Genomic DNA, 27017 nt, shown 5'->3' on the forward strand with positions numbered 1-27017 from the left:
AAGTAGTGACAATTACTTAGTGAGGGCCTACTGGGCTAGACACTGAAAGATAAAAAGTTCAAGACACAGACTCTGTTTTCAGGATGTGTACGCTTGAAATGTGAAGTTAACACAGGGCAGAAAAGGAGATACACACATACACACACATATCTATACACACATACCTACACACACACACACACATACTCCTGAGACCCAAAGGAGGGAGACATCACAATGAACAAGTGGTAGGATTTTAAAAGATTCTTTTCTTTTTCAGCAAGGAGGACGGGGTGGGCAGGTATTTATTTCCAAAGCAAATCAATTAGAAAAAAATTTGTATTTCAGTAAATTTATTTTTTCCAATCTTCAGATATAAGGCTTTTCCATGAAAACACTCTGATTATTTATGTCTCACTAATTATCAAACATTATATAAATAGTCCTATACTGAATGAAGAATCAGAGCCAGTCACATTATAGAAAAGAATCTGTGACTTTCTAATCTTGCCATGAGTAGCAAGTTATTCTAACAGTTTAATCATGGAATTATTCAAATTTGCTCTGTCAACAAATTGAAGATTCTCAATCAAATATATAACATTGCTGAAATGAAGAAATATTTCCAGTATAAACAGGACTGAACTGATAAATCAGTGCTTTCTCCTCTTCAGATTCAGATTGAAAATGATGGTTGTTTTTCCGAGCTGGAAGAAAAAAAAGTTAATTTTTAAAAATATTAGATGACAAAATCTTCAAGAGACTATTTTATAACATTTCTTCCTGCAATCAGCATTATTAAGTGGGAAAATATCAACAAGAAGAGAAATACGACTGCTCTGCCTATAGAGCAGCCATCTTTTTTTTTCTTTACTTCTCTAATAAACTTGCTTTCAAGGAGGAGGAGGAGGAGGAGAAGGGGGAGGGGGAGGGGGAAGAAGGAGGAGGAGGAGGAGGGAGGGAGGGAGGGAAATGCTTTACAACATTTCCCCAAATAAAGCAGTGCCCGATTTATGGCACAGTCGCCCACAGACACAGCAGCTGTGCTGCATTCGCCCTGCAGCATATCCCATGTGGTGCTCAATCAGCAACTCATTCAAATACTTACCAAGTGGCTATGTGTACACAAGACTTGATACACAGCCTGGGGATGGAACTATAAACAGAACAGATCCTAACACTCAAGAAGTTCAGCCTCGTAACCACACAGAATCATATGATAAAAATGTTTTTATGGCATATCATCACTGGATGCTACAAGAGTAAAAAGGATGGAGAAACTGGCGAAGCTGAGGCAGACGGAGAAGTGAGACATTTTCACAGGTAAGGCAGAATTACGAAAAACTAGGAGGCACAGTGAGAAGTTCGGCATGAGGGAAGCTGAAATGTGAGGAGGTGAGAGCTCCTAGAGCTCCCAAAGTCAAAGTAAATACAGGCTCTTACGGCATTTTTAGAAAGAAGAATGTTGGAAGATAAAGACCACATAGACTAAACGCCACGTGACTACTACTGCAGCAAATGCGGCACTGCCACTGCTGCCCTCATTCACTCCACACACACATGAAAACGTTCCTTTGGACTAATACTGTATATGGGATACTTTTTTTTTTTTAATTTGGAGTTTTTGTCATAAAACCACCCACTCAGCTTTGCATAATTCTAAAGCAGAGTAAACTCAGTAGGAAGTACTTAACTTCCCAGCAATGGCAGGAGAGTTGATAAAAACTTAGGGCAAGCTTGGAGATGGAATGACAACAAAGTTCACTGAAGTCTTTAAATGGCTATACCTCACCAAAGTGATCTCTATCCTTTACAAGTTGTTTCTGTACCTCTGTCTTACAGTCTCACTTAACATCATTGATAGGTTCTTGTACTACTTTTAAGCAAAACAATGTATAACAAAACCATTTTCCATCAATGTTATAATGAAACAGCTTCAAAGTAAACAATGTTGTTCAAGGACCTGCTATACACAGTTCTGCTTAAATCATAGGACTTATTGTACCTAAAATGCTCAACTAAGAAATGAGCATTTACAACCAAATTCTTGGTTTACCACAAACATAACACGGCATGAATATGTCTATGTTTTCATCACCAAAAAGCAGGCAGAGTTTATCTGCTTTCTCCACTATGCCAACGCCTACAGACAGGTAGCCTTAAAATCACCAACTGGTGGTATATATTCAATTTCTATCACTGTCTTGGAAAAGTAACACCTAATTCTCAGAGACTGTTATAATTAAAGCATTATTCTTAAAAATGGAGAGTAATGGGGAAGAATCTAAATGAAAAGTATCCGAGAAGAAAGAGCTCGGCATGGTAGTGTGCACCTGTAGTCCCAGCAACTCAGGATGCTGAGGCAGGAGGATCCCCTGAGCCCAGGAGTTTGAGGCTGCAATAAGCTATGATCACATCAATGCATTTCAGCCTAGGCAACAGAGCAAGATCCTGTCAAAACAAAACAAAACAAAACAAAAACAACAAAGAAAAAGAAAGAAAAAAAAAAAAACTCTCAACATTCTTTATGCTGTTGTTCAAGAATTCTGCCCACTGAAGCATGTATGATACTGTTAATTGAAATAACTGTCCTGGTTTTATCAGAATACCTAACATCTCAATTTCAGGGCTTTCACATTACTTAACATTTGTATTATTCATTAAAGTTAAACCTATAGAACTTTCAAAACATTTATAGAGCAAAAAGGTAGGTAAAAGTTCAGATGAGGGCAATTTTCTTCAAAACCACCCCAAAATGACAAAATTATATACCCTCATATTACCTTCATTAACAAAAAACTCTGCTAAATAAAATGCAGTTTTCACAGCATTAGGTGCATGGGAAATGCCATCCAAATTCTTCCACTCATAAGGTGCCTTCTCTGGATGCCACTGAACACCATATACTGGATATTTATATCCTGTAAGAACACAAATTAGTAAGTACTAAGAATGGTTTAAGATGTTACTTATAATGAAATTGGCTTATGTCTTATGTAAAACATATTATAACTCACAATAGCAGACAAGGTAAAATTGTACATATTCTCTCAGACACAAAATAATTTCCATTCACACTCACTGTGAAAATTCCCAGTAATGTACTTCACTGATTAGCAAACCTTTTACAATTTGTAGAGCGATTTGCTTTTCAAGATATTCATAGCAAAGTAGAAGCTGAGCTGAGGAATGTATCCCTGTCCAAAAGTCACATGCACATTTTATTGGTGATACAAGCTTCTTCCACAGTTGGTCTCCTTCTCTCCCGTCTCATAACATGCTTTCCTGTCCTCCCATAACGACTTATTCATATGAGAATGAAGTATGGCAGCACTTCTGGTGTCCTTTCACACAAGCCAGTTTGTCCCAGCCTGAACTGTGTCTCTCTCTCTCAGTCTATGGAATGACTGATGACTTTGTGGTATACATTTTTAAAATACTTTTTAGAAATTTAAAAGCAGACATAAAACAAGAAGGGACACAGAGCTACTGACAATCGTCGAAGCTAACTGAGACAGACACCCAGGGTTCATATTACTCTCTCTACTTTTACATAAGCATGAACAATTCCACAATTCAAGAAAATGTGAATATGTGTAATAGTTACCTTCAGAAAAATACACATATTCATCTCTTTTTCAGATGTGCCTTTCCCTCATTTTGATTTGAAAAAAATAAAAATCTCCCCTCTATTATTTTTTGCTTTGGAATTGTAACCATGACCACCATCAGAAAGTACTTGGAGGAATGAAGACAATTAATGAAAGAAGAGATATCTAGGGGTAAGAGCACTGTCCATTCTCATCCCAGTAAGCTTTCTGACTAGAGAGCAGGCCACAGAAGGGAAACATTTTATCCCAGCTTTGTGGATATTCACGAGAGGAAACTGCCGCCTCATGCAATTCCAGGCACTCAGCTCCCTGCCTCCCCCACTTTCGTGTGACACTACCATTTCTTCCTCTCTATTCTGGGACTACCTGTGAAGCTACCGGCAAGAGGCCCACAGGCTGGGGGACTAGCAAATTAACTGTGATGTACGGTTAACTGAAAGGCAGATCTTCTAGTAAATTTTCCAATGCATGAAGCACTATTGAGGACAAAAAATGTCTTAAATCATAAAAAGGATTTACATCCAATAGAATCAGAGACAGAAAGAGAAAGAGAGACATACATAACATATATATAAGAAGTCTTCAAAAAGCTCATGGAAAATGTGTATTATGAAAAAAATTATGCAAGGGTTTCAACTTTTTTGCACCAAAATAAACTTGAAGTAACTTGTATGAACAGGATCGAGTATGAGGCACTAAGAAGGATAAGACATCAGTTTTAAAAGAACCCCTATAACAGCAATATGAATTTTGCTAAAATTGAAGACAGAAAAAATAGCAAATTTATGGTGAAGCTTGGATGAAAGAATGGTGAAATCACTAACGCTTTATGAAAAATGTATGGGGATAATGACCCAAAGAAGTCAGCACTTTCCCAATGGATAACTCATTTTAAGACGGAATGACACAATGTTGAAGCCCTCCAGGCAGACTATCACATCAATTTGCCAGGAAAATATGTATCTTGTTCGTGTCTTAGTGGAAGAAGATCGACAATAAACAGCAGAATAGCCAATACCACAGACATCTCAATTGGGACAGCTTACACAACCCTGACTGAAAAACCAGAGTTGAACAAACTTCCCACTCGATGGGTGCCAAAACCACTGCACACAGATCAGCTGCACACAAGAGGAGAACTTTCAATGGACATTTTAACAGGTGGGATCAAGACCCTAGAGCATTACTTTGAAGAACTGCCACTGCAGATAAAACACGGCTTTACCAGTATGAACCTGAAAACACAATCAAAGCAATGGCTACCAAGACATGGAAGTGGTCCAGTCAAAGCCAAAGTGAACTGGTCAAGGGCAAAGGTCATAATGTTTTTTTGGATGCTCCAAGGCATTTTGCTTGTTGATTTTCTGGAGAACCAAAGAACAGTAACATTTGCTTTTTATGTGTTTTCAGAAAGTCAGCCAAAGCTTTAGCAGAAAAACGCCCAAGAAAGCTTCTCCAGAGTCCTTCTCCACCATGACATTGTTCCTGCTCATTCCTTTCATCCAACAAGGGCTATTTAGTGAGCATTTTGATGAGAACCCATTAGGATCTTATGGTCCTGATTTGGCTCCTTCTGACTTATTCTTGTTTCCTGATCTTAAAAAGTCTTTAAAGGGCACTTATTTCTGTTAAGAATGTAAAAAAGACTGCATTTGACATGGTTCAATTCACAGGACTCTCAGTTCTTTAGGGATGAACTAAAAGGCTGGTATCATCATGGGCAAAAATGTCTTAAACTTGATAGAGCTTGAGAAACAAAGTTTATAGTTTTTATTTTTATATTTTAATTCAATTTTTCCCATAAACTTTTTGAAGTCACCGACATTCAGTAACAAGTGAAATTTACTCTTCTTTAGTAAACTGCATTACTAAAAGACCAGTGCAGTTTCCTGAAAATGAGGAATCATACCCTGCCTCACTGATTTAGACAAAAGTATCAAGAGGGGAAAGAAAATATGCAAATAATAAAGCATCTCAAGTGTTCCTATTTTGGAGGTGGGAGAAAATTTTCAAATGAGCCTGGTATGGCATAGTCAAAAGCAGAACCAACATGGAACCTGATTCCCTAACTTCTAACCCAATATTCTATCATTTAAATAAGTAGGCATTCATTCAACATCTATGAGGTTTACATAAAGCCCTGGAAACACAAAGGAGAATAAGATACAGTTCCTGATCTCAAAGAGCTCTTCATCTAGAGGGATGGTAGAACAAGAGCAAATACGTGCTCTTAGGAAACATTCCCACATAGCACAAAGCACCAAGGTTGTGGAGAAGAGGAATGATGGTAGAGAAGGCCTCTAGGGATGACAAGTGGCCTGGGTTTTTCAAGACGGCTAAGAGTTCATCAGGAGAAACAAATAGGGGAAAGCGGGAGCTTTTCAGAGAAGAGGAAAGCACATGAGGAGCGCAGAGCCAAGAAGCATGGCTCTGTGGAAGGGCTGTGTGTAGCAGGGTCATGCTACTCTAGCAGGGTACAAGCTAGAGGTGAAGGCAGAGAGAGGGCGTGGAGGAAGTGAGCTCATAAATCTAGACTTCATCCTCCCATGAAGACGAGCCACTGAGGAGTTTTGTTCAGGCAATATTATCAGACTGGTTCTTCAGCAGAACACGAGTGGGTGGCTGGAAGAAGATGGGTTTTTGGAAGCCTTAGAAGGCTGCTGATGCAGCAATCCAGGTAGCAGGTGGTTAATGCTGATGTAGTGAGGTCTGCCGGATTGGGAGGAGGAAACATGACTAATACTTCCAAAGCCCTTCTACTGTCCTTCCCACCCCTTCAGCTCTCATATTTATTCATCACCCCATCCTTGCCTTAAATTTACCACCAAACAATACATTGTTTCTTTTTTGCTAAATTTTAATTATCATATAAATGAAAACATACAGCATGTATTCCCTTGGGACTTGCTTCAACTCAAAATTGTCTTCATAATTCATTCAGTGGTACACGCCAGTGTGCTCACTGATTTTAATAGCTATGTAGTATTACTTATCCTTTGCACTATTGGACTTTTGAGTGGTTTCCCATTTTTTTGCTGGTATGAACATAATGTCACGTACATTTCTACATACATGAAATTATTTAATTAAGGTATTTTTTAACCAATAAATAAAACTGCCAGGTAACAAAACTGGAAAATGTTTGATTTTACTAAGAAATGCCAAAATGTTTTCCAATCATAAGTGCATGAAAGCACCTGCTGTGCCACATCCTGGGTAACACTAGTTATCAGCAGGCTTCTTAATTTTGCCAATCTGATGGGTATAAAATGGTTTTTACTTTGGTTTCCATTTGCATTCCCTGATCATGAATTAATTCCCTGTAATTACACTGAGCAACTTATTTCACCAAGCCATAAGTGGACAAGTTTCTCTGGTATGGTATCTATTCAAATATCATATCCTTTTTTTTTTCTTTTTTTTTTTTGAGGCTGAGTCTCACTCTGTCGCCCAGGCTGGAGTGCAGTGGTGCAATCTCAGCTTACTGAAACCTCCGCCCGCTAGGTTCAAGCAATTCTCCTGCCTCAGCCTCCCAAGTAGCTGGGATTACAAGTGTGTGCCACCACGCCTGGCTAATTTTTGTATTTTTAGTAGAGACGCGGTTTCACTAGGTTGATCACGCTGGTCTCAAACTCCTGACCTCAAGCAATCTGCCGCCTTGGTCTCTGAAAGTTCTGGGATTACAGGCGTGAGTTACCATGCCCAGCCCTCATATCCATTTTTCATAAGTTATCTTTTCTTCTTAAATTACATAGCTTTACTGTATGTAAGCTAGACGCACAACTTTTGTCAGTTATATGCATTACAAATACCTCCCCTTTTTTTCCTTGTGTAATTTGTTTTCTTTTATGAACACAACTTCTTCATTTGATTGAATTCATCAATCTTTTCCTTTATGGTTTGTTTATATTTTGTCTTCAAAACTCCTTCCCTTAAACAAGATCATAAAGACAATTCTCCTTTACTTTTTCTAAAACCTTATTGTAGTGTGCCTTTCTCCTTAGGTCTTTTACCCACCTGAATTTTTTTTTTTTTAAACACAGAAAAAAGAGTCTGTCTCTGTCCTACTTTTTCCCATTCCTTCAAGAGTTCTGGTTAGGTATGTAAGAAATCACTTTACCCTCCAGATTCCCACCTTTCTTCTGACACATTTGGCATTTACATTTACATGTCTGGCTATGTTGGATGCTGAATGGTTCCTTCACATCTATCTTCTATTCTAGTTCATTAACTTCTCCTCAACTGTGTCTAACCTTCTGATTAACATGTCTACTGAGGGTTTTATTTCAATTACAATTTCTTCTTTTTTTTTTGAAACAGAGTCTCGCTTTGTCATCCAGGCTGGAGTGCAGTGGCACAGTCTCGACTCACTGCAACCTCCAAGTAGGGGACTACAGGCACATGCCACCATGTCCGGCTTTCTTTTTTTTTTTTTTTTTTTTTTTGTATTTTTAGTAGAGACGGGATTTCACCACATTGGCCAGGCTGGTCTTGAACTTCTGACCTCAGGTGATCCACCTCGGCCTCTCAGAGTGCTGGGATTACAGGTGTGAGCCACCACACCTAGCCTCAATTATAATTTCTAATAGCTGAATTTGGTTATTTTCAAATCTGATTGTTTCATGCCTATATTTGCAAGCATTCTTATTTCTTTCTTTAAAACTTAAAATATATTATACTTTATCTCATAATACTAATATCTAACATTTATGCAGGTCTGCTTCCACATCTGTTATCTCTGCAAGTTCTCATTCACAGTACTTTGCTTGCTTGTACATTAGTAGTATTTTGGCTGTGAAGTGTTCATTTTCCTTCAAACTTCATATATGGAAATTCCATGAAGCCTGGGATGGACCTCTGGTCCTCTCAAAATAATTATTTACATTTGCTTCAGCATCACATGTGAGGGCATTACCAGTCTGAGACAACCCTGAACAAAATTACTTACTTAAGATTTGTCCAACTTCCCAGTTAGTATAATGCTGGCCACACTAGGAGAACAGCCCATCATTATAAACATTCAAGGCTTTATTCACTGACCCCCATCCCACTCCCTTAGCCCCAAGGCTCAGGATGGGCAATTCTCCTTGCCATTCTGTAGGGCGGATTCCAGCTGTATTTTGAGTTCAGCCTGACATTGCAGGTATAGCCTTCCAAGTCCTGCTCCATGTAGAGGGTCCTGACTGTCTCAAGTTCTCCTGATTCAGTAACAACACTGGTTTAAATATTCCACTCAACTCTTAAAATTTTGAACCTGAGTATCTTTATTTGTTTGCCAATTCATCAGCGTATTTACTATGTTTTTCCGTTATCACCCACATTTATTTTGTTGTTGGCTGGAGGAAAGTCTATCAAGTTATTTAATCTGCAATATTGCCAGAAACAGAAGTCATTTTCTTCATTTCTTTCTTCATCTCCACCCCCTTTATTCTTTTACTTTTCTTCTTCACCACTTCATTCAGGAAAATACCCAGGAAAACTGCAATTAATTTGAAACACGGACAAAACACGTCTCCTGTCTCCGAAAATGCCCTAACATCCATCTTCAGGCCCCAAAGTAACATGATTTTAAGACATACAAAATCAAAACTCAAAAATATAAAATAAATGAAATAAAGTGTACATGCTATAGTGATATACCTTCCATTGATGAAATAAACTCAATCTCGCCATCTGTATTTGTAGTTAAGACACTGAAAAACTTCTTTAACTTTTCATTCATCGTAAAATTCTAGAATACGAAAACAAAACAAAATGATTACTTCTGCAGTTATTCTAAACATAATAATTTCATTGTGTAATTAGTGTGATACCTTCATGGAGAGGCTCCACTTATGGAAATTGGCAGTCAGAGGTTCTACTGCTAACGACAGCAACAACTCAGTAGGAAAATTCTGGAACATTCTGCTGTGTAATTGACCTGAAATAATTTAAGTACAAGAGAAATAATTTAAACACACAAAAAACAAAATCCACCGAAATCGCTTATCTGCACCCAAAGAGAAGCCATTATGAAGATATAATCAAGATGACTAAATGATACGCAAAACACATCATTTCCATAGAAGTATTCCAATCAAGTTACAAAATGTGTTTAACATAAACTCAAATATGCTCCAGATATAAGTAATTTTCTTCTAGAATTTTAACATGAATAAGTAAAATTCTTCTGATATGAGTATTGGCAAGCTATAGAACAGGCAGGGAATCTTAACTAGATTTCCACAGACTATTCTGAAAAACAGTTAAAACTTTCCATGGGTGTACGTATTTGCCCAGGAAAGGATCCAAAACTTTCAACATATTTTCAGAAGTATCTGGGACAAACAAATAAAAATAAAAACAATGTAGAAAAGAACACGAACCAAGCCAAGAAATTTTGACTCAGTAAACAGATCAAAAAGCAATATATCTTAGTGGTCAACCCTGAAGGTACTGCACAGACTCAAACACCAACAAACAGATTTTGAAAAAAAGAAACTGACGTTTTCAAGGCGATAGTGCCAGCTGTTGCAAACCAGGCCCCTTATTCTTGCTAGAGACTTCCATGAAAATCGCAGCTCCCTGAAACATTCCTTTTCTGTATAAACTGGGTTCTGGCAACAGAACCAAAGTACTCTGACCTAATACATGTACTTCCCACCGGGTTTTTGCAATTATTAAGTGAGACAATGGAAGAAAGAGCTTTCAAAAGCATAAAGCATTCTATAAGTTTTAAGTATGACTGCTACTTTCCTTGCAAAATCCTCAAGAGAACAGAAATAGCTGGTGGCTTCAATTCTAAGCATTCAGAGATCAAGTAACCAACAACAATCATTATCTACTTATACAGAGTGGTATCATTAAGAATCTTTCTGGTCTTCGTCCTGGGTTCCTGACAGGAAGCTTCTAAAACCCTTAGAATTCCTGGAGTGATAAAAGTATTTTTGTTATGCTAATGTGGTAATTCAAGGTGGGTCCCTCAAATATTTCAGGATGAAGACTAATCATTAGAAACACTAACTTCGGCCGGGCGCGGTGGCTCAAGCCTGTAATCCCAGCACTTTGGGAGGCCGAGACGGGCGGATCACGAGGTCAGGAGATCGAGACCATCCTGGCTAACACGGTGAAACCCCGTCTCTACTAAAAAAATACAAAAAACTAGCCGGGCGAGGTGGCAGACGCCTGTAGTCTCAGCTACTTGGGAGGCTGAGGCGGGAGAATGGCGTGAACCCGGGAGGCGGAGCTTGCAGTGAGCTGAGATCAGGCCACTGCACTCCAGCCTGGGTGACAGAGCGAGACTCCGTCTCAAAAAAAAAAAAAAAAAAAAGAAACACTAACTTCATGATCAGAAAGTTGAAACTTCGAGCCAGCCCAATCAATCTCCAAGTATGAAAGAGGGGCTGGAGATTTGAGTTCAGTCACATAGGCAATGATTCAATCAATTATTTCATAACAACATTCCAGTGAAAACTCTAGACACCAAAACTCACTGGAGTTCCTGGTTGCTGAGTAAATACAGCGCTTCCCGGTGGATCCTCTAATCCCAGCACTTTGGGAGGCCAAAGTGGGCGGATCACCAGAGGTCAGGAGTTTGAGACCAGCCTGGCCAACATGGTGAAACCTTGTCTCTACTAAAAAGACAAAATTCAGCCAGGTGTGGTGGCGCATGCCTGTAGTCCCAGCCACTCAGGAGGCTGGGGCAGGAGAATCCCTTGAACCCTGGAGATGGAGGTTGCAGTGAGCCGAGATTGCGTCACTGCGCTCCAGAGTGACAGACTCTGTCTTAAAAAAAAAAAAAAAAAAAACTTATTTAATTCTCACACACAAAAAAACCCCTAAGCGTTAGACCCTTTTGCAAATGAGGACACTGAACCTCAGAGGTAAAAATGATTCCTCAAGGTCAAAGTGAGAAAACTAGGACTCAAAACCAGATTCCATTTCAGAGTTCTTCATCACACACAGTCCTGATATCACTAGAAGCAATGAGTTATTAAAATTCACAATTCCTTAAGTCATCCTCATAAATGAGTATAAGGATGGTAATTCACATCTTCAACCTGTGTAAATAAATTAAATGCTAATGTTGTAAGCATTTTTTTCTTCAGGGAAAAGGCTAAAAAGAAAATAAAAATAAGCACTTTTACTTTCATATTTGCTACTTACTAATCCTGCCCAGCAAATATTTTTTAGAGGGTTGAAAGAGTACTCTTACCTCCAGTGAAGTTCAGCGGCATTGCCACGTCAACAGTATTTGTGACAGTTAATAAGAACTCTCCACTAATCAGTAGTGAAAGCTCTTCAAATCCAAGGCATGTGCCCCACACAGGAAAATAGTCTCCATCATGAAAACTCTTTGCAAGTAGAAAAAGAGAAAACTAAGTTTATTCAAACTTTTCAAAATAAAAATTAGCCATATCTTTTGTCATTACCAAACAGGCACCTGAGTTACACATGGATTTCTGAAGCATTCTCCAGGATCCATAAGTAGGCTATCACTTACTCTCCCTTCAGACCAAGCTCCCACACAGGCTGGAAAACATGAGCTGTGGACACACTGTATATCTTGACCCAAAGACTATAAAAGCCTACAGATTACTGACCTTAGCTATTAAAAGTTTGAAACAAGTATTTCAAAGGCTAAAAACACTTATTTAGGGAAATATTTAAGCGGGGATTGGTAAGATACTAGGGCTAGCAAGATTAATTTAAAAATCACTGTTAATAGTTGAGGAGAGAAACAGTAAGGGTTTGAGCTATGGTACAAAGGCAGTCCCACTGTGACCATTACAAAGGAGAAGTCAGAGGCTCAGAAGCTCTGCTTGGTAAATGAACATGGAGTCTACGGTACCTGTGAAGAAAGTTCTAATAGGATTGAATGAGTTGGGAAGAAGAACAGATTTCAAGAAGTGAGAATTAATAACACAGAAACAATGCCGCAAAAAAATAAAATAAAATAAGAGGACAGAGAGAGACATCAAAATGTCTACACCACATGAGGACATGGTTCACATTAACAAGCATCAAGAGAGGACCAGTCAGCAGGGCTCTGAAGGGTCTCTGGAAGCCCAGGATTAGATGAAGCACATGGAAAACACTTTTATTTGGGTGCAGCCAAGAACAGGTGCCTCAAGGTTAAAGGTATGATGAGGCTAAGGGTAATTTTGAAGGGAGCATTACTATCTGCTTAAAACAAGAACTACTCTCACTAAAACTTACAAAACTTACAAAACTTACAAAAATCCATCTGGAATAACAAGCAATAACTGATATTTACCTGTATGGACAAGTCGTAAAATATTTTGGCCACTTTAGCATAATCTGAGCGCCTCAGGTCAACACTTCCTCCAGGGAAAAGGATTCTGAAACAACGTCACATAAATCAAATAGGGTGTATTTTGCCACCCCTGACCCATACACACACAGAAAACAATCTTTTTATTTTAAAACAATTTTTCTTATTACATATGCAATAAGATCCTTGAAGAAAATTAGAAAAACAAAAAAGAAATTATAAAATATTTACAATCCCAGCCATTCAGAAACTACAGCAGTTAACAACACTTTAGAGAATATTTTCCAAAAACCTCTTCAAAAAGTTTATTTGATGAAATAGAGTATGGGAAAATTAAAAGTAAATAAGTAGGGGAGGGGCAAGAGTACACAGAGCTAGATATCAAAGACGGACAAAATTCCAGGTTTAGCCAGGTTTAAAAGAAGGTGATCTGTCATGCCAAATCAATTGCAGGTGGGTAGGACTTAGCTCACAAATAATTTAACTATAAAGAACAAGCTGGTCATAAAAAAGATATTTAAGCTGGAATTAAATTTCTACAAGAACTTAATTCTTATCACCCTGAGTCTCTTCAGAAATACACATGGTATTAGAACATTTTTTTCAAGAAACATAATTACGATTCTACAAAAAGTCTAGGAAAAGGAGGCAATCAAAAATATTTGATATTCTTTTACACACTTATAAAGGTGAAATATAGAAAACTATTTTCATGTTTTTATATCAACTTTTAAAATTAAACTTTTAAATTTATAATTTATAGCAACGTCTTGAAAGAACCAAGGATATTCAAAAGAGGTAAGAAAAATGGTATTAAACATATTAAAATTTTGAAAATATTTAAATACAAGTTTGAGGTATGTGAAATATCACTTGTGAGATTGTTGTTATTCAAGAAATATATTCTGTTTCTTCCACGAGCTAGACTCAGGACTTGCCTAGAGAGACAAACATGAGTGGTTTTGCTGTTAGGAAGATCACAGTCTGGTAGAAAACATATAAGCATCTGTGTGGGAGAATATCTACCACAAACCCAAGCAGAAAATCCCACAATTAAAAGTGGCTTAGGGAAGACTCATTAGCGTTCTCTCTTTCCATTAACTCAGTATTTTTTAATTTTTATGTTTTGCATCCCAGGTCTCCAGCTTACAGACATTAACTTAGGATTTAAAAAGCTGCCTCTGATCAAATATGGTATGTCTAACCCCAAAGTCCTTTCATGCAGCAAAACCTGACTGTCCCTCCTATATGACAAACTCCTTAAGGCATGGCTCTGTCTTTTCATCTCTGTTATTCCCCCTGCAAAATACTATGGGGTCCAATGCATAATAGTGACTCAATAAAGGTGCTTTTGAAGTCACATTAGAATACAGCTCATTTTCTGGTGACACTCTGAGATATAAATAAGGCCCCCAATTTAACCCACTTTGGAGTGCAGCTTTCAGTGACTACATGAGAGAGAAAAGGGGCCTACAGGAGCAAGAATTAGTGGCAATGCAGAAAGCAAGTGAGGAAGATAGAAAATGGACTCATTTTGGTGGTTTGCATGAAGACATACTGATCAAATGGACAGGCTAGCTCCCAAAAGTATGTATTACTGTCTACACTGCTACTTGATTTCAGATTCCTCTCCAAACAGGAATGCAATTGGGGAGAGGGTGGGAAGAAAATGAAGTGATTCAAAAGGTCTATTTTTGAGGTTCTACTATTACATTCTAGCCTAGACTTAATGATCTTTGTCCATGCCAAAGTACCTTGCACACAGCACATACTGGGCATTGTAAATGTTTTACTAAATTAAAATGATTTTACAGTAAATATTAACTGAACCAAACTGAACTGAAAGCAAATAATTTTCCAAACATGGCTTTTTTTTTAAATTATTATACTTTAAGTTCTAGGGTACATGTGTACAACGTGCAGGTTTGTTACATATGTATACTTGTGCCATGTTGGTGTGCTGCACCCATCAACTCATCAGCACCCATCAACTCGTCATTTATATCAGGTATAACTCCCAATGCAATCCCTCCCCCCTCCCGCCTCCCCCCTCCCCAAAATAGGCCCCAGTGTGTGATGTTCCCCTTCCCGAGTCCAAGTGATCTCATTGTTCAGTTCCCACCTATGAGTGAGAACATGCGGTGTTTGTAAACATGGCTTTTTAAAAGAAACAATAAATTAACATGGTTTTAGAAGTAAAAATAATAAAGCTCATTTTAAAAAACGTTTTAGAGTAAAATACTTCCTCCCACCCTATTCCCAATCAGAAATGACTGCCATTAAAATCTGCTGTGTTGATTTGTAGAAATATGCATATCTCTTCACCCTGACTTTTAACAAAAAGCAAGCGGGGTGTATGCTATACACACCATCACATGCCTTGCCTTTTTCACATGGGGGACAATGGTGATCCAAGTCAGCATCTACAGATAACCTCATTTTTTAATTCCTGCATAGTATTCTATTAAATGTACATAGTCTGTTTTATTTCACCAATTCTCATCTGATGGACTACTGGGTGACAGACAATACTACTAACACAATGCATATATTTGAGTCTAAGTCTTCATGCAATGTGGGATATACTTATAAAATAAAATTCCTCCTCAAGTTCCCAGGTCAAAGGGTGTATGTACTTCTAATTTCAATAGGTATTGCAACATTATCCCAAAATAGACTACATGATTTACATTTCCTCTAATAAAGTATGGGCATGCCTGTTTCCTCACAGGCCCTATAGAGTATACGCAAATTTTCTGATCTCTGTCAACTTGGTAATTAAATGTTTTTGACTGCTGTAATTAGCCTTCTTTCCTAAAATTAAGAGTAATGGTGGATATTTTTTTTCATATGATTAGAAGTCTTGTTCTGTGAGCTAACATATCTTTTGTGGTGAAACCAGAGAACAGAACAGTTTTTTCCAATACACCCGAAAAAAAAAAAAAAAATCAACATCCTCAGACTTTGGACTTATAAACTCCATATGCAAGCAGTATGCCATGCCATTCAAGGTAGCTTCAAACATTTAAGACAAGCATTAAAAGAACAAAGATTAAGTCACACGTTTAAAAAAATTATGTGTGTCTACTATGTAACAATTATACATTTTCTAACCTGCCTCTTCCTCTTTTGAAGAACTTTTGCATCTCCCAAGAAAATATATCCTATAAAAGAACTCAGAAAATACTATACCACTCTAAGATAGTTACAAAGAAACATGTATAATATTTGTATGATTTCCTTCACAAAAGCAGACATATATGTAGACCACTCATATACCGCATCAAACCAATGCTGCCAACTTACCCATTAATAGATTTGAAAAGTATTTCATAGTCTTTCTCTGTAAGATCCAGCCTGAAAACAATAAAAACAGTTATTGTTATATTTGTGAAACTTACAAGTAAACCTCTAAACGAAGTCACCACATTACTTTTAAAAAGCCAAATAAAAACTAATTTTTAATTACTAGACAATATTATCTACTTTCCTAGAGGCATTTTTGCAAACCACTTGAAAGCCACATAATTCTATCCTTGTTTTGCTAATCAAACAAGTAAATATGCTTTTCTGTGATCTAACGTAATTTAATATTGTGAAGTATGTTTTAGTATGCAAAACATTAAAGACTGTGAGATTTAGGCACCAGTAATTTCTCTACTAACCAAAAACTACAAAAAGAAATGTAAGAATAGTCAGTAGTTTTATGTAAAGACTCCTTTAAGTAACTTTATTTATCATGCCTATTTAACTACAGGCAGCTCTGGCAGATGAAAAAATATATAAATAAATGTCAAGTCTCTGCTTCATCTTACCTCAACAAACTAGTTGCAAGAGTCTAGGGACTACTCTGCATTTCAAAGTCAGGACGGTTCAGATCTAGTCTGAATTGACAGACTACAGAGATGACTGTAGAACAGCCTAAATGCCCAGGTAATTACTCTGAAAGACCCTGATCAAACACCCCTTAAGGGCCTCCTAACAATTGCCATATTATTGGTGACTTTATTCCCTTTCTCCAGAAAAAAAAGATGGGATTAATCTGTGACATACGGCGACAACATTTACTAAGTCACAGTAAGACATTTGCTTTCCCAAAAGTTCAATAAAATGCAACAATAAGGGAAGAGAGCACCAAGTCGGTGAAATCCTTGCAAGAACTCTCCCACATTTAGCAGCCTTTGGTTTCTGCGAGAGAATAAATGGTACCTGTCCTCTCAACCTGCCCTAAAGGAAGTAGACTTATGACTAGATGTCAACTAGTCCATTTCTGCCCTCAAAGAAGTTTTCGGGGGAGGTGAGATCCCTCACACCGATTATTAACTAGACACCTGTGATATCCAGAACACAGGCTGTGTTTTGCCAGCAAACAACTTTGGGATCTACTCTCAAGTCCAAACAAGCTTTGCAAGTCCAGGTCTGTCTTTCACAAGTTCATAGTAATCTCTTCCTGGCAGAGGGCCACAAAAGCAATGGGTAATACCAGAATGGTGCTTACCATGGTCTTAAGTGGAGAAATACTGACAGGTAGCCCTGCCTTGGGAAGTGACAGGGAGGTGAAATATGAATCTACATGTACCCAGTATTCTGCCAATCTAATCTCCCCAGATTGTGGCAATAAAAAGGAACCAACCAGTCAGGACCCAGAATTCTCCCCATGGATATTTAAACCAGAATGGGCAACCACTACCATCACGGACCAAAATGGATTTAGATCACACAGCTGCACTCCAAGGACTCCTGCCAGCTAGCAGTGCAAGCTAGTTTCAGTCATTTCATTAATTCTAAATAAATGGCTCCCACATTGTCCATGACTATAGTTTTGGTCCCCACTTATCACTATTAAGAGGCTTAATTGTCACAGGGGAAGGAGTGTGCCATGTCACAACTCTGGTGCCTAGGGGCCCTGGCAGAGAATATAACTGTAAGTTGCACATTGTCAGACATTTCCTGAAACAAAAGCCCCTTTCAACAAGGTATGAGAAACAGTTTATTCTCTCCTTAACTGTCAGGAAATGGCTTAAGCCTGGTGATGATGGCAAATGACACAGTTTTAGCAGCATGAAAAGGATGGCAAAGCACTGTTGCCAATGCGGAGTCTTTGCCCCATTTAAAACCCAATCCAAATAACTGTCTTCAAAAAAACCAAAAATTCAGACTCTTATAAAGTCTGATTTGTGGTCTTTGGGGTTTTTTTTGAGAAAGGTCCGGCTCTGTCACCCAGGCTGGAGTGCAGTAGCGCCATCTCAGTTCACTGCAACCTCCACCTCCTGGGTTCAAGTGATTTTCCCACCTCAGCCTCCTGAGTAGCTGGGCCGATAGGTGCACGCCACCACTCCCGGCTTTTTAAAAAATTTTTTATAAATAGGGGTTTTTCCATGTTGCCCAAGCTGGTCTCAAACTCATGAGCTTAAGTGATCTTCCCACCTCGGCCTCCCAAATTGCTGGGATAATAGACCTGAGCCACCGTGCCCAGCCTGATTTGTGTGAACAACACACATTTTTAAACCAAAAGCTGCAGCCCAAGGGCTGTTGTATGCTACCTCTGAGGAAGCAGGACATTCTGTTTTCCACTAGTCCCACACTGGGAATTTATGACAACCTGAGAGCACCAAGCACCTGAGAGAGAAGGTGGCAGGAAGAAGGCAGAAGGAAACCAAAGACAAATTTCTTGACCTATTTCAGAATGCTTCCCAGGTCTCCCATCTCTTCCTTTTAACTTCTAAACCACAGAAGTTGACTCCTAGCATCCAAAATTCAGAAATGAACCTAACATCATCATGATCATTTCAGTCTTATTTTGCATCAGATAATCCTTTGCAGGCTAGTCTGTGAACTTAGCCCCTATGTATTACACTGTTTCTACAGGATCTCATGATTCCAACAATATACCTTAAACGAACTCTGAGAACCCAAGCTAGAAATTAACCTATATGCTGACAGTCACGTTCTCAGCATCTCTCATAAATACCAATATTCTGCAATGTCATTCAGTTTCAAAACTCCCATGATTTCAAAACTTCCATCATCCTTACCTATTTTTTCTTCCCTGTGCCCTTTTATTAGTCATCATATATTGGTGATTTTTTTTTAAACAACACTTACCTATCATTCCCACACCACCGGTCTAAGCCAAGCCCTCAACACTTCACACCTAGCCTACTGCAACTACCTCTAAACTGGTCTACCTGCCTTAAGGCATTTTGTTTTATTTTTTTAAAGACTTTATTTTTTAGAGTAATTTCAGGTTCACAGCAAAATTAAGGGAAGGTTAAGGATTTCCTATACAACCCTTGCCCCAAAAGATGCATAGCTTCCTCCATTAACATCTTGGGTGGTACATTTTAACTGTTGATAAAAACACACTGACACATCATAATTGCCCAAATCCTAGTTTACATTGGGGTTCATTCTTGGAATTGTACTGTCTTCAATTATTTGGATGAGTGTGAGAAGGGCTGGTATTAATTCTGCTTTAGATGTTTGGTAGAATTCACCAGTGAAGCCAGCTGGTCTTGGGCTTTTCTGTGTTGAGAGGCTACTGATTACCATTTCAATCTCTTCACCGGTGACAGGTTTGTTTCCTGTTTCTTTATGATTCAGTCTTTGTAGACTGTGTGTTTCTAACAATTTATTCATTTCTTCTAGGTTACACGTGTTGTTGGCATACAGTTTCTTGTAAGTAGTCTTTATGAACCTTTTTATTTCTGTAGCATTAGTTGTAATGTCTCCTCTTTCATTTATGATTTTACTTCATTTATTATGTATAATTTCAACTTTTATTTTAGATTCAGAGGGTATGTGTGCAGATTTGTTACATGGGTATACTGTGTGATGCTGAGGTTTGGGGTACAAAAGATCCTGTCACCCAGGTAGTGAGTCCAGTATCCAACAGGTAAGTTTTCAGCCCTTATCCCCCTCCTCCTCTAGTAGCCTTCAGTATCTATTGCTGCCATCCTTGTTTCAATGTGTACCTAATGTTTAGCTCCCACTTATAAGTGAAAACATACGGTATTTGGTTTTCTGTTTCTGCATTAATTCACTTAGGCCTCCAGCTGCATCCACATCACAGCAAAGGATATGATTTCATTCTTTTTTATGGCTGTTCTGCCTTTTGTCTCTCCTATCTCCCATGCACATGGTCAGTGCTAACATCCTAGAACAGTCTGCATTTAAAAGCTTCCTTGATGAAAACTTGGAAACACTGTTCTGAAGACTCTCTAGAGCCTCTTACCCAGCTCTAAAACTCTGATGTTACATGGGTTTCAAATAAAATGTCATTTGTAAAATTAGATATGCTACTAAAATATGAAAGACTAATATCAAAAGCAAATGGTAATCTTGGTGTAGCAACAGTTAATTTAAATGTAAAAGATCATACGAGAAAACAATTCTCATAAATCTAAACCTAAAGCCATTTTGTGATACAATTCTCTAAATTGTAATATTGGCTTTATTAGTAGTAGTATATTTGAACAGTACTTTTGTTATAATTTTTGATGAGAAATTATTTACAGAAACAGGTTGTATAGAATAAATAGTGTTTTGTGTGTGAAATCACTCAAAATGGATTAGATGAGGGTGCTGAAAGATTATAAAATACATTAATTTTAGCTGACAAGATATTATAAATACATATAAGATTCTGGTTGTTAGCTCCTTCCAAATGAAAAATATGGGAAGAATTCAGTTCTAAATGAAAATATGAGATGAATCATCTCATTCTTATAGGAGCATTTTATCACAAAAATAATGTAGTGCCTTTAAAACTGCAATACCTATAATCTACACTGAAGCAACTCTAATGCATTAGTAATTTACAAACTTTTAAAGTAGAGTGTGAAGGTATTTTAAAAGTCATTTTCTAAAAATCTCCTTCATTCCCTAAGTGTTCTCTTATCCTAATATTATAAAATAAAGCTGGTTAAACTGTAGATTTTTTAAAAAAATTTTTTTTCAATGGCCTTTAGGGTAAAATTGATTTTTGGTTACATGGATTAATTGTATAGTGGTGAAGTCTGAGATTTCAACGCACCAGTCACCCAAGTAATGTACAGTGTACCAAATATGTAATTTTTTATCTCACACCCCCACAACCACCCTCTCCCACTCTGAGTTTGCATAAATTTTAGATTCTTTTACTCCATTACCTTCATAGTATCTGTGAGGACCACCTTTTCTGGGGTAAAGGAAACTATCATTTCATTCTTGATGCTAATGCATATGACATACAGTACCTCTAATGACGTTACAGGTAACACACAGCTTCCCACACTGAACAATTCAATGAGAGACTCTAAGCAACATGTTTGTGGCAAAAATCAGGTTCAATGTTACTGCATTTAAACGATATAATCATAAAGAGAAAGCACTAATTTTAGAGATATTATGCAGTAATTATTATTTTTTTGAGACGGAGTCTTGCTCTGTTGCTCAAACTGGAGTGCAGGTACAATCTCAACTCACTGCAACCTCCACCTCCCTGGTTCAAGCGATTCTCCTTCCTCAGCTTCCCCAGTAGCTGGGATTATAGATGTGCACCACTGCACTCAGCTAATTGTTGTATTTTTAGTAGAGACAGGGTTTCACCAGGTTGGCCAGGCTGGTCTCGAACTCCTGACCTCAGGTAGTCCACCCGCCTCGGCCTCCCGAATTGCTGGGATTATAGGCATGAGGCACCGCACCCGGCCATATGCAGCAATTTCTTTACAGAGTAAAATTTAAAAAAACACTGAATCATACCTTACTGGTACAACTCTTGCACCTGCAGACTCCAAATACTTTACATAGGATGCAGCAATATAGTATCTTCCATAGTTTTTCATGACTTTATTACGGCATTTTTGCATTAATATTCCTAATAACAAAAAAAAAAAGTTTAGTTTCAAGCAAATTTCTTCTTGCTCAGAAACTGAAATCTATCACAGCAAAAATATCATATTTTATTATTTCAATTCACAGAATTAAATAGGAAGTTTCTCCTCCAAGTCCACCCACAGGCTGTGGGAAAGAAGCAGAGGAGGCTAATCTTGGTTTCAAGTAGATCTATCTCTCACCACATCAGGGAAGCCAAAGAAGGACTACAGTAGCACATGCAGCCTTCACACAACTGTAGACCTAGAATCCATCTAAAGAATACAGATCCTTAAATCTACAAGACTGTCGCTCCTTTCCCACACATACTCACAGACACACTGATTCCCTGACAATGAAGCAAAGGAGTGAAAACATCTTCCATCCACACCTCTCCAACATTACTTTAGCCCAAACTATCAATATCTCTCCTCTCCCCACTGCACTATGATAATAGACTCTTAGAAGGTCTTCTTACATCTTTTCTTAAGAAATCCCTCAAGCTCCAAGCAGCTCCCCGCGTAGAAGCAAATCGGATCACATCACCATTCCTATTCCTACAGTCATTCAATATATACTGTTGAATCATACCTCATGCCAGGCAACAAACTAGGTGCTGGGGACACATGAATATGAGAGAACCAAACAAAAACCCCTACCCTGTGTGTATTAAATCAAATATGTATCAGGGAGGGGAGAGAGGCCAAACAATAAACAAGATAAAAAGGCATAATATATAGAGTGGCTGGTCGTAGGCACTAAGGAGAGAAAGAAGGTGGGGAAGGAGATCCCATCTGTGGAGGAAAGGACAGTGTCTTCAATATGGTGGCCAGGCAAGTCCTCCTTGAGAAGGTAAAACATGACATTTGAGCCAGGACTCCAGAGAGGTGACAGAGTAAACCATATTCACATATCTGGGAAAAGAGGAATCCAGGAAAAAGGAATGGCAAGAGAAATGGCCAGGTGTCAGGAAGGTGCCTGTCACATTGCAAGGAATCCATGTTACTAGAGCCAGGTGAGTGAAGGCAGAAAGCAATAGGAAAGGAGATCAGGGAGAGACAGATCAGCAAGCAGTCTCTGTAGGCCACCTGATAGGAAGAGCTGTTGTCTGTATTACTCACTTTTGTATTTCCAGCTTCTTACAATTGGCATTCATCAGGTATTCCGGTAACATATCAAACGACAAAATTTGTTCCATAAGACTTTTTGTCCTTACTGGTAGGTAAAATCATCTTTACTAAGGACTACAAAGTTTGACTAGGGAACAAAGAACTAGGAATGTCATAGGAAATGGAGTGGTACAGGGTACATGGAGTGAGGTACCACAAAGGTGACATGGGGCATCATGGGAGCACAAGGGTTACCAGAAAGAGAAGTACATCAAAGTGAGTTCCACCAACATCTCCCCTTCCCCTGGGCCCAGCATACTCACTTTTCCCATCCCTGGGAAAAGAGCTCAAGCTGTTCTCCCTCTCCCTCAAAATGTGACCAAAATTTCACCAATAAATTTAAGGCCATCTGATAACTTTTGTAGCTTCCTTGTCATCTTTTAATCCTTTGCACTTCCTAGAGCAAGACTGTGTACATAGTCGGTACTCGGTTAACGATTCTGTGCTGATCTCAGTGACCAAAAGCAAAGTCCCTTTTTTAAATATTTGACACAGGGCTACCCCTGATTCTAGGAAAGGGAAAACAATCCCCTCTGCTTTTTTTCTCTCCTCTGGACACACAATATGCAACCTGTTACATTAATTACAGCTTGAGTTAGTTCGTGGAGAATCAAATCACCATGTTAAACAGCTATGAAATAAGTTCCAAATATTAGTAAGCAATCCATTTGAAAATTGGGCACTACCTATATGAAAAAACATTCATCTAATTTCTGTTTAGTTACAGAATACAGTGATAATCTTCATAGAAAAAAAAATAGTATGAAAGGCATAATCCTACAGCCAAAATAAAACTAATCTTAATTCCACACAAATTTATTTGGGCAAATTTTAACCCCAGGATGATTTCTCCCAGGTAGCCTTCCTTGGGCCTGTCTCAAATGTGTGTTTTGGTAACACAGACTGATTTTACTATCTCTTTAAAACACAAATATGTTGGAAACGAAAAATTGTGTACTGCATTTTAACATCAAATAGAACCTACATTAGGATATTAGCCACTGTTGTCCTCTGCTACTGAACATGACAAAATCCAAATTATACCTTAATTTCTTGATTTTATATTACAATGCACTGGTATTTTAAATACGCCCTCAACCTGAGACATTTTGACAAATGTAATGCACGAACGTGTAGATGTAAATGAGTAAAAAATTCCCAACTATGTGCGAAAAAGAAATGTTTTATTTTAGTATAAATTCCTAGCTGTGTACAAAAAAAGAAAATCCGCAGGATTCTTCACGGTGCACCCTCCTCCCTCCCATCTTTAAGAGCCATATGAGTCTAAAGGAATGAACGAGACACTTCAACTAGGTACATTTCAGTACGATCCAAACGGTACCCAGCCCGGGGTCCTCCTTGCACCAAAAGCCAAGCACATCTGGGGTTTTTCCCCCGGCAGGACGCGACAGCTGGAGCGCGGCGGCGGGAGGCGCCCAGCGCCGACACCCAGCCCCTCCCCATATGCTGCGGCCCCGCACAGCTTCCTTACCGATGATGGGCTTCTTGGCGGTGTCACCGTGGGGTCTGGACAGCCGGAGGCTCGCCGCCCCGCAGAGTAGCAGGCCCAGCACGCACAGTAGGCGGCCCGGGCTCCCCATGGCGCTCGCCACCTCCCGCCGCCTTTCAAAAGCTCTGCGGGCCGGCGGGCTGGGGCTGCGGCGGGGACACCTCGCGGCCGCGCACTCGCGTGGGGCTCGGGTGGGCGGTGCTCCGCAGCGCGGGCCTATGGGAAATGCAGTCCCGGCGCGCGCTAGGCGGCCGTGGGGCGGCGGTGGGCGGCTCTGGGACTGCGGCCCGCGCTGCGCGCCCGCCCCGTTGCTCTGTCCCCGGTCCGCGACCGCGACCCCCACGGGTCACCTAACCGGAGACTCTGGAAACGCCTGGGGCGGGTACCGGGTGGTGTCCGCGTCCTTCCCTTTCAACTGTTATGTCGATGTGGCCTTCAATCAGCCCTACAAAGCTGGGCCGGCCAACCTGGGCCCTCGAGAGGGGAGGTTGGGTGTCCCTGGCAGCGTGTGGTAACCAGGCAGCGGGGAGGCTGGCGGGAGATTCTAGAAGGCCCCTGAGAACTGCGCGCCAACCGCACCGCCTACTTGAAAGTCGGGGCCCTATGTCTGGGAATGGTGACAACGTTCGCTGTACGGACAGCCTGTGTCTTCGAATGTGAATGTCCACATCTTGCTGTTTTGGGGGTCCCGGCATCTGTAGGAAGTGAAGAAGACTGGACGGCGATGTGAACACATACACAGGCGCATCACTAGGCTCAGAACTGGCCCAACTCCCAGCTTCTACTGCGAAGCGAGCACGCCCAGGCCACGCCTGCAAACGGGGTCAGTTCCTTTGATCAACCGCTCTCAGCGCCATCCACCGACGACCACTAAGTAGCCTATCCACCAGGGCAGAAAAGATGACTGGTTCCTATTCATTAAAACTGTTGTGATTGTTCCTAAATATATGGATATATAGCTCGTACTAGGTGAAATTTCCCATCTATAAGGGCCAACTTAAATTCAGAATAAAACAAGAATATTTGAAAACCTACTACATCAATGCTGGGTATTAAAGGTGAAAATATAAATTGGACAATGTCTTTTTCACAAGAGGTTTAAATTTAGTAAGGAAAAAAGGCAGAAAACATGACTCATAGAGACAATAGGTACAGTTTTAGCATATTGCAAGAAGAGTAAATGCAGTGAATGGTCTGGTTTAACAAGGAAATAATGCTACTGTAGAAGGGCGTGGTGAGAGGTAAGCAATAAAGGATGTGATGAAAGACATGAAAGGGTCGAGCTGGTTTTGAGCATGATTAAATAGACAAGTAGCCTTGTAAATATGAACTTGTGGTGCCAAAATAATTGATTATCCACGTAGGAAAAATTTTTTACCTGGCATTACACACAAAAATAAACTCCAGGTGAAGTGAATATGTAAATATGAAAGGCAAAATATTATACTTTGATAAGAAAATATAGAAATATGTGTTCACAACTTTGGCGGTCGGAAGTTTCAAAAAACATTAAAAATAAAAATGTTAATTAAAAATTGACTAATAACTAAGAAAATTAAAGCACAAACTTGGAAAACGTAGTTATAAAATATAAAGTATTTCTAAAATATGCAAAGAGGTAATAAGAACAATGACACACTAGAAAAATGGAAAAAATGTGAACAGCAAGCCAAACTTTCTGTAGTCATCCGAAAAATGCAAGTTAAGACAAGATAATATGTCACATCCATTAGACTGTGCAGAAAAACAGCCTGTTTCGTGGCAAGAGTGACACCAACTTGAAGCAAAACTATCTTGGGAGCTGATGTTTGACCCACTGCATACCAAAGTGTTCTGCAGCAAAGGTCTTTAAACAATGTTCATAACATACATACATAATCCCTCATAAAGATGCTTATCTAACGTCCCCAGTGATCACAATAGTCTGAGAGCTAACTAGTCGCACTTCTTTTTACCCTTATATCTTGCTAAATAAAGCATACTTTCAGGAGAGCAAGTGCAAGGGTTGCTTCTGTTTGTCTCTATTAAGTGTTTCTTTCTGAGAAACTGGATTGGTCAGCCTCTTTAGTCTCCCTGCTTCCTCGGTCTTTGGAAGCAGGTTTCTGTAAATTGACAAAAATGTAAGCCTTTGATAATAAGTGAAGGATGTAGTAAAATGAGAGTTTTCTGCATTTCTGATGGAATTGTAATTATTGTAACTATTTTTGAGAAAAATTAAGCAATATCTGGTAAAGGTGAAGATCTACATATTTTGTAACCCAGTACTTCTTAGATATAAGTATGTATCTAGATTAATGCATGTGCCTGTGAACAAAAAATATGTGTAAGTATGCTTTTTGGAGCATCTTTTTGTAATAGCAAAATATTAAATGTGAATGACCAATGTCATGAAGCTTTTCCCTTATGTTTTCTTCTAGTCATTTTACAGTTTCGGGTCTCATATTTAAGTGCTTAATTCACTTTAGTTGATTTTTGCACATGGTGAGAGATAAGGATCTAATTTCCAGTTTTTCCCAACACTGATTATTGAAGAAGATGCCCTTTCCCCGTTGTGTGTTCTTGACACCTTTGTCAAAAATCAATTGACAACATATGTGTTGGGCCTTCGATTCTGGCGCATT

At 39.0% G+C, this 27017-nt stretch overlaps 1 protein-coding gene and 1 long non-coding RNA gene across 2 annotated transcripts; one reads left to right on the forward strand and one right to left on the reverse strand.

The window, feature by feature from the left end:
- Positions 1-228: 228 nt before the first annotated feature.
- GGH (gamma-glutamyl hydrolase) lies at positions 229-25241 on the reverse strand. Its single transcript, XM_003902803.5, has 9 exons — positions 24379-25241; positions 21607-21721; positions 16171-16221; positions 12847-12931; positions 11785-11923; positions 9404-9510; positions 9231-9321; positions 2763-2900; positions 229-686 (listed from the first exon to the last, which is right to left on the reverse strand). The coding sequence occupies exons 1-9, from the start codon at positions 24485-24487 to the stop codon at positions 565-567; spliced, it is 957 nt and encodes a 318-aa protein (XP_003902852.1). The 5' UTR covers positions 24488-25241; the 3' UTR covers positions 229-564.
- LOC108587246 lies at positions 14369-19781 on the forward strand. Its single transcript, XR_001905588.3, has 3 exons — positions 14369-14451; positions 19513-19542; positions 19653-19781. It is a non-coding gene; the product is annotated as an uncharacterized LOC108587246 (long non-coding RNA).
- Positions 25242-27017: the final 1776 nt, after the last annotated feature.

This window comes from Papio anubis, chromosome 8 (genome assembly GCF_008728515.1).
Source record: "Papio anubis isolate 15944 chromosome 8, Panubis1.0, whole genome shotgun sequence".
NCBI classification, from domain to species: Eukaryota; Metazoa; Chordata; class Mammalia; order Primates; family Cercopithecidae; genus Papio; species Papio anubis.

Excerpts from the sequence above, each read along its gene's own strand:
- GGH (XM_003902803.5), bottom strand. The coding sequence starts at position 24,487 with ATGGGGAGCCCGGGCCGCCTACTGTGCGTGCTGGGCCTGCTACTCTGC. Across the intron at positions 21,722-24,378 it reads CGCCAAGAAGCCCATCATCG|GAATATTAATGCAAAAATGC; the intron begins GTAAGGAAGCTG and ends TTTTGTTATTAG. Across the intron at positions 9,511-11,784 it reads GCCGCTGAACTTCACTGGAG|GTCAATTACACAGCAGAATG; the intron begins GTAAGAGTACTC and ends AAATTATTTCAG.